Source organism: Onychostruthus taczanowskii, unplaced genomic scaffold (assembly GCF_017590055.1).
Source record: "Onychostruthus taczanowskii isolate IOZ18803 unplaced genomic scaffold, ASM1759005v1 scaffold249, whole genome shotgun sequence".
NCBI classification, from domain to species: domain Eukaryota; kingdom Metazoa; phylum Chordata; class Aves; order Passeriformes; family Passeridae; genus Onychostruthus; species Onychostruthus taczanowskii.
This window is the reverse complement of record NW_024499785.1, coordinates 93584-101675: the sequence shown is the minus strand read 5'-3', so window position 1 is coordinate 101675 and position 8092 is coordinate 93584. Positions and strand designations below refer to the sequence as shown.

The following is an 8092-nucleotide window of genomic DNA, read 5'->3' as shown; positions in this document are numbered from 1 at the left end:
GGGGACAACCATGGCCGCCGATCTGGGGGACCCCAAAACTCCCGCGTCCCCCCCCGCCCCCCCAAAACGCTTCTTCCGCAAGAGCGTGGAGGTGCTGGAGGAGGAGGAGCGGGGCGAGCGCGGCGGCGACCCCGGCCCGCGGGGCGACCCCCGGCTCGGGGGGGGCGAGGAGGGCGAGGAGGAGGCGGAGATGAAGGCCGTGGCCACCTCGCCCGGTGGCCGCTTCCTCAAGTTCGACATCGAGCTGGGGCGCGGCGCCTTCAAGACGGTCTTCAAGGGCTTCGACACCGACACCTGGGTGGAGGTGGCCTGGTGTGAGCTGCAGGTGAGCCCCGAGCCCGCGGGGGTCGGAGTTTTGGGGGGGTTGGGGGTCGTGAGTTGGTGGGTGGGAGGTGAAATTGGGCTTTTTTCGGGTCATGGGGAGATGATGGTGGGTTTTTGGGGGGGTTCTTGGCACTTCTGAAGATGAGGACACCCCAAAATTCGTTGTGAAGCCCCTTATTGGCCTTTGAAGTTGTGTTGAACTTCTTCCAAAGCTGTGAGTGGGTCCTCAAACTCAGCTTGAGGCTCTTCTGATATCAGTGATCCCCAAAATCCTCCCTTGAATCCCACAGTTGGTTCTTTGAGCTCACCTTGAACCCCCCCCAAACTCAGACACCCCAAAATTCATCATGAACCCCCTGACTGGCCCCTCAAATTGAGACCCCAAATTCACCACGACCCCCACAGTTGACCCCTCTGCCACCTCTGCACCCCACAGTCACCCCAAATCCCATCAATTCCCCCCAAATTGAGCTGCTTGTCCCCCAAAGTGCTTTGTTACCCCCTGGAATTGGGGAATGATGATGATGATGATGATGATGATGATGATGATGACGACAATGATGGAGTTTGGGGGTGAGGATGATGACCCTGGAGTTGGGACATTGATGATGATGATGATGATGATGATCCTGGAGGTTTGGGAGTGTCAGTGGTGGTCCTGGGGACTGAGGATGGGGATGGTGGTGACCCTGGGATTTGGGGATGATGATGATGATGATGACAATGATTCTGGAATTTAGAAGTGATGATGGTGATGATGATGCTGGAATTGATACTGGAATTGATGATGATGATGATGATGATGATGATGATGGGGCGAATCTAGGATTGGGGGATGACAATGATGGTGATGATGATGATGATGCTGGCAATGACCCTGAGGTTTAGGCATGATGGTGATACTGGGGTTGGGAATAATGATGATGATGATGATGACAACCCTGGAGTTTGGGGCTGATGGTGATGATGATGATGGTGGTGGAGTTGTGGGATAACGATGATGATGATGATAATGATGATGATGATGATGATGATGATGATGGGGCTGTCAGCAACCCTGAGGTTTAGGCATGATGATGATCCTGGGGCTGGAGAACGATGATGATAATTATGACAATCCTGGGGCTGGGGGCTGCTAACGCTGACCCTGGAACCCGGAGCCAGCGCTGCTGCCGGACTTTGGGGGTGTGTCTGTGCCCCCCAGGACCGCAAGCTGACCAAGGCAGAGCAGCAGCGCTTCAAGGAGGAGGCCGAGATGCTCAAGGGGCTGCAGCACCCCAACATCGTCCGCTTCTACGACTCCTGGGAGTCCTCGCTCCGCGGCAAGAAGTGCATCGTCCTCGTCACCGAGCTCATGACCTCGGGCACCCTCAAGACGTGAGTTGGGGGTGCAGGGGGATGCCAGGGGGGTCCGGGCGTGGCTGACGGGACCCCACAGGTACCTCAAGAGGTTCAAGGTGATGAAGCCGAAGGTGCTGCGGAGCTGGTGCCGGCAGATCCTGAAGGGGCTGCAGTTCCTGCACACGAGGACGCCGCCCATCATCCACCGCGACCTCAAGTGCGACAACATCTTCATCACCGGCCCCACCGGCTCCGTCAAGATCGGCGACCTGGGGCTGGCCACGCTCATGCGCACGTCCTTCGCCAAGAGCGTCATCGGTGAGCGCTGTGGGGACCTCGGGGATGCCCCTGAGAGCCCCCCCTGACCGCCCACCCCACAGGGACCCCCGAGTTCATGGCCCCTGAGATGTATGAGGAGCGCTACGACGAGTCCGTGGACGTCTACGCCTTCGGGATGTGCATGCTGGAGATGGGCACGTCCGAGTACCCCTACTCCGAGTGCCAGAACGCCGCCCAGATCTACCGCAAAGTCACCAGCGTGGGTGTCCCACCAGCCCCTGAGACCCCCAACCCTCCCTCAGAGCCCCCCAAGTCACCGTGTCCCCCCACAGGGCATCAAGCCAGCGAGTTTCCACAAGGTGACGGACCCCGAGGTGAAGGAGATCATCGAGGGCTGCATCCGGCAGAACAAGGCTGAGAGGTGGGGTGAGGTGGTGGTCTGGGACCCCTGTGGCCCCCCAGGACTGACCACACTGACCACACCCCCCCCACCCCCACGCCAGGCTGTCCATACGGGACCTGCTGGACCACGCGTTCTTTGCCGAGGACACGGGGCTGCGCGTGGAGCTGGCCGAGGACGACGCGGGGCTGGACCCGGCGCTGGCGCTGCGCCTCTGGGTGGAGGACCCCAAAAAGCTCAAGGGCAAGCACAAGGACAACGAGGCCATCGAGTTCAGCTTCAACCTGGATGCCGATGTCCCCGAGGAGGTGGCCTATGAGATGGTGAGGGAGTGACCCCAAAAATCCTCAGGGTTGGCCCCTAATTGGTCTTGATTCTCCCCAAATGCAATGAGCCTCCAAAATTGTGGCTCAAGCTCATCTTGAACACCTCCAAAGGCAGTGAGACCTCAAAATCCACCCAGGAACCCAACAGTTGGTCCCTCCAACTCTTCCAGAGCAAAAGTCACCCCAAAATTAATCTCTCAACCTCAGCTTGAACCTCTCCCAAAACCAATGACACCCCAGAACTCATCCTTTAACCTCACCTTGGACCTCTCCCAAAACCAACACCCCGCAAAATTCCCTCTGGAACCAACCCTGAGCCCCCCCAGCTCTTGTTGCCCCCCTGGACAACCCAATTCCTCCCCCTCAGGTGAAATCTGGGTTCTTCCACGAGAGCGACTCCAAGGCTGTGGCCAAATCCATTCGGGACCGGCTGGCGCTGGTGAGGAAGACGCGGGAGAAGAAGCAGGCGGAGAGCAGGGGGGGCCCTGAGAGCCGGGGGGGCCCCGAGAGCGAGGACACCGAGGTCGATCAGCACGTGAGGCAGCAGCTGCTGCGGGAGCAGCCCCCTCCCGGCCCTGGTGAGACCCCAAAACTGCCCTTGGACACTCAGAACTGCCCCAGACCCCCAAACTGCCCCTGGACACCCAGAACTGCCCTCAGACCCTCAAACTGCCCCCTAAAACTGCTCCCAACCCCTCAAAATTACCCCCAGTGCCCCCAAAACTGCCCCCCTTGTCCCCCCAAACTGCCCTCAGCCCCCCCAAATGCCCCCTGCCCCCAGTGAGACCCCCCCCGGCAGTGACCCCCACTTTTGCTCCCTCCCCACAGCTGAGGGGGTCCTGGAAAACGCCCCAGCACTTGATGTCCCCGGTCCCTGTGGTGTCACCGGAGCATCTGAGCAGCTCTGGGGGTACCCACAGGGACCCCAGGATGGACTGTCCCCCCCTATGCCGCCACCGGTAAGTGCCCGTCACGCTGGGGGGTCCTGGGGGGGTCCAGACCCCCCTGGCACTGCCTCGTGTCCTGCAGGTGACCCAGGGGACCGAGGGGACAGCAGAGGATGGCACTGGAGGAGCCACCACGGAGCCACCTGGGCCTGACGGGGACCCCTGTGGCTGTGGCGGGGGGTTGGTGACAGTGGGGTCACAGCCACAGGTGGCACCTGGGGCACCGGGGCCAGGGATGGCGCCAAGAGTGACAGCGGGGGTGGCGCTGCCAGCTGCAGGGGTGACAACGGCTCCTGGAGTGTCACCAGCGCAAGGGGTTCCACCCCCTACTGGAGTGCCACCAGCCTCGGGGGGGACACCAGCTCTGGGGGTGACACCAGCTCTGGGGGTGCCACCTCCAGCTGGAATGCCACCAGCTCTGGGGGTGACACCAGCCCAGGGGATGCCACCAGCTCCAGGGGTGACACCAGCCCCTGGGATGCCACCTGCTCCAGGAGTGCCACCCCCATCTGGGGTGCCACCACAGTTGGTCCCCATGGTGCAGCTGCAGCCAGGCCTTGGAATGCCACCAACAGCCCCTGGGATGCCACCAGCCCAGGGGATGCCACCAGGTCCAGGAATGCCACCAGCCCAGGGGATGCCACCAGCCCAGGGGATGCCACCAGGTCCAGGAATGCCACCACCATCTGGGATGCCACCAGCCCAGGGGATGCCACCAGCCCAGGGGATGCCACCAGGTCCAGGAATGCCACCACCATCTGGGATGCCACCAGCCCAGGGGATGCCACCACAGCCAGTCCCCACCATGCAGCCGCAGCTGGTGCCAGGGATGTCACCAGCTCCAGGGATGCCACCAGTGGTGGGGATGTCACCAGCTCTGGGGGTGCCGCCTCTGTCCATCATGACACCAGTCATGGGGATGTCACCGGCCCCAGAGATGCCACCTCCATCCATGATGCCACCAGCCCAAGGGATGCCACCTCCATCTGTGATGCCACCAGTCATGGGGGTGTCACCAGCCCCAGGGGTGCCACCTGCACAAGGGATGCCACCACCATCCATGATGCCACCAGCCTCAGAGATGCCACCACCATCCATGGTGCCACCAGCACAAGGAATGCCACCAGCACAAGGGATGCCAGCTCCACCCATGATGCCACCAGCCCAAGGAATGCCAACTTCATCCATGATGCCACCAGCCCCAGGGGTGCCATCACCATCTGTGCTGCCACCAGCCCCGGGGATGTCACAAGCTCCAGAGATGCCACCACCATCCATGATGCCACCAGCCATGGGGATGCCACCAGTCCCAGATATGCCACCAGCCATGGGGATGCCACCAGCCCCAGAGATGCCACCACCATCCCCAATGCCACAACCCCCTACCCTCCCTGGCTCCGAGGACCCCTCGGTGCCCGCTGATGCCGCGTCCCTGCTGCGTGTCCCTGATGTCCCTGAAGTCCCCGGGCCGCGTGCCCGGCAGCGCCGTGCGTCGTGCCAGCGCCCCGCCCGCTTCCAGCTCACCGTGCTGCAGGTCAGGGCGGGGCTGGGGGCCAGGGGGCCTGCGTGAGGACATCCCAGCACGGTCACAGATTGTCACCACCCCCCAGGTGTCCTCAGCTGGGGACAACACGGTGGAGTGCCAGCTGGAGACCCACGACAGCAAGATGGTCACCTTCAGGTTTGACGCGGACGGGGACGCGCCCGAGGACATCGCCTGCTACATGGTGACCCCCGAGCTGTCCCCGTGTCCCCAGCCTGTGTCCCCTCCCCAGTCCCTGTCCCCTTTCCCAGCCTACGTCCATCTCTGATCCAAGTCCCTTGCCTCCAGTCCATGTCCCCTTCCCAAATCCATGTCCCCCTTCCCAGTCCATGTCCCCCTCCCTCAATCTGTGTCCCCCACCCCAATTTGTGTCCCTGTGCCACCAGCCCATGTCCCTGACCCATGTCCCATCCTCAATCTGTGTCCCCCAAACCATGTTCTCTTTCCCAATCTGTGTCCCCCTCCCCAAACCATATTCCCCCTCAATCTGTGTCCCCCTCCCCACTCTGTGTCCCCAGCCCATGTCCCCTTCCCCAATCTCTGTCCTCCTTCCCAGCCCGTGTCCTCCCCGCAGGTCGAGGACAACTTTGTGCTGGAGGGGGAGCGGGACAAGTTCGTGGAGGAGCTCAAGGCTATCGTGGAGCAGGCGCGGGGGCTCCTCGGGACCCCCGCCCCAGACCCCCAGGTGCTCGCCCTGCCCCCACCCCTGCCTCACCCCTCCCACCACCCCTCCCCTCCTGCTGACCCCCCAAATGTGTCTCCCCCCAGGTGGGACCCCTGGAGCCGCCAGCGGGTGGTGAGTAGTGGGGGAGGGGAAGGGGCTGGGGTCGCCCCCCACCCGCTGACCCCTCGCCCCCCACCAGGAGAAGGCCCCCCCCAGTCGTCGCCCGTGGGGCGCTGGAGGTTCTGCATCAACCAAACCATCCGGAACCGCGAGGCCACCGGTGCGTCCCCAGGGGCTGGGAGGGGACACGGACCTGCCACCACCCCCCCAGGGCTGGGGGGTGTCACTCCCACCCCATTCCTGATGGGGGTGTCCCCTCCCCGCAGGCCCCGGGGGACCCCCACCTGCTCGGAGAGCCCTGGGGACATCCCAGGGGGGTCCCCAAGGACAGGGGACAAACAAGAGCGGAGCGTCGGAGCAGGATGGGCCAGGGGGGCCGGAGACAGAGGTCCCCAAAGCTCAGGAGCTGGATGTCCCCCAGGGACAGGAGTCAGCTGTCCCCAAACCAGAGGAGATGGGTGTCCCCCAGGCTTTGGGGACAGCTGTCACCGGTCCCCAGGAGGTGGCTGAACCCACGGCACCAGAGAGGATCAACCCCGAACCCCAAGATCTGGGGGTTCCCCAAGACCTGGGGCTGAGTGTCCCCAGCCCTTGCCAGCAGGAGGGACCTGGACACCCGGACATGGCTGTCCCCAAACCTCCGGAGCTCAATGGCCACCAAGAGCCCCTCATCGCTGGGGATGCAGAGCCAGGTGTCCCCCAGGGACAGGGGACAGTCACTGCCCTGTGGGAGCAGGAGGGACCCAGGGAACCGCCTGACCCCCCAGAGCTGGATGTGTCCCAAGAGCCAGGTGACCCCCAAGGACTTGGGACATTCGTCACTGGTGCTTGGGGGCAGGAGGGACCCACAGGACCAGAGGTGAGTGTCCCCCACCCCAAGAGCTGGACATCCCTGAGCCCCAGGTGTCCTCCAGTCCCCAAGGTCTCAGTGTCCCTCAAGGACCAGAGGCTGCTGTCCCCATCCTCAGAACTTTGGTGTCCCCCAAACCCCAAGACCCCACTGTTCCCCAAAGACCAGGAATGACTGTCCCTAACCCCAAATTCCCTGTCCCGCAAACCCTGAGTCCTTGGTGTCCCTGAACCCCAACCCCAATGCTCCAATGACCCCAGAACCCCATCCCCGAGGCCTTGATGACCCCCAACTCCAAGACCCCAATGGCCCTAAACCCAAACCCTCATGCTCTTGGTGTCTCTTTAACCTCAACCCCAAGACCCCGCTGACCCTGGTGTACCCCCTCCATGCTGACATCCTGTTCCCATCCCTATCTCCAATCCTGATCCCACTCCCATCCCAATTCCCATATTCTCTTCCTCATTTCCAATCCCAACCCCATTCCCATTCCTAATTCCATCCCCATTCCTGTTCCTGTTCCCATTCCCATATTCCCATCCCCATATTCCCATTCCTGTTCCTGTTCCCAATCTCATTCCCATATTCCCATCCCCGTTCCTGATCCTGTTCCCATTCCCATATTCCTATCCCCATTCCTGTTCCCATTCCCATATTCCCATCCCCATATTCGTGTTCCTCTTCCCAATCTCATTCCCATATTCCCATCCCCGTTCCTGTTCCTGTTCCCATTCCCATATTCCCATATTCCCATTCCTGTTCCCATTCCCATTCTCAATCCTGTTCCTGTTCCCAATCTCATTCCCATATTCCCATCCCCGTTCCTGATCCTGTTCCCATTCCCATATTCCCATATTCCCATTCCTGTTCCCATTCCCATTCTCAATCCTGTTCCTGTTCCCAATCCCATTCCCATATCCCCATGTTCCCATATCCCCATATTCCCGTTCCCAACCCCGTTCCCGTCCCGCAGGCCGTGCCCCCCGCCCGCCCCCCGCCCGGGGGTGCCTCGTTCCCGCTGGGGCTGTGCCCCCGCCTGCGCAGCCCCCGCAAGGGCTGGGGGCGCCGCATCAAGAGCTGGGCCCGGCGCCTGCGCCCCCCCTCCGGCGGGGGGGACCCCCACACAGGTACCCTAAAACCCCTGGGGAGCCCATCTGCACCCGCATGTACTCCTAAACCCCGTCTGTGTCTCCCATTCATAGCCCTCCATGTATCCCCCCCATGTGCCCCCCATTTACACCCCTCATGTGCTCCCCCTGTACCCCCCATTTCCACCACCTGTGTGCCCCCCTGTACCC

The 8092-nt window shown here is 62.2% G+C and overlaps 1 protein-coding gene across 1 annotated transcript in view; it reads left to right on the top strand.

The window, feature by feature from the left end:
* The window catches only part of WNK3 (WNK lysine deficient protein kinase 3), a 12698-nt gene that overhangs the window by 1534 nt on the left and 3072 nt on the right, over nucleotides 1–8092 (top strand). Inside the window, 15 exon segments of the mRNA XM_041406332.1 lie at nucleotides 83–325; nucleotides 1529–1701; nucleotides 1763–1983; nucleotides 2046–2203; nucleotides 2277–2365; nucleotides 2448–2667; nucleotides 3038–3248; nucleotides 3499–3629; nucleotides 3700–5151; nucleotides 5228–5344; nucleotides 5735–5845; nucleotides 5929–5956; nucleotides 6024–6104; nucleotides 6211–6803; nucleotides 7768–7921. Of these exon segments, the coding sequence (XP_041262266.1) occupies nucleotides 191–325; nucleotides 1529–1701; nucleotides 1763–1983; nucleotides 2046–2203; nucleotides 2277–2365; nucleotides 2448–2667; nucleotides 3038–3248; nucleotides 3499–3629; nucleotides 3700–5151; nucleotides 5228–5344; nucleotides 5735–5845; nucleotides 5929–5956; nucleotides 6024–6104; nucleotides 6211–6803; nucleotides 7768–7921 (3874 nt within the window). The 5' untranslated portion in view covers nucleotides 83–190.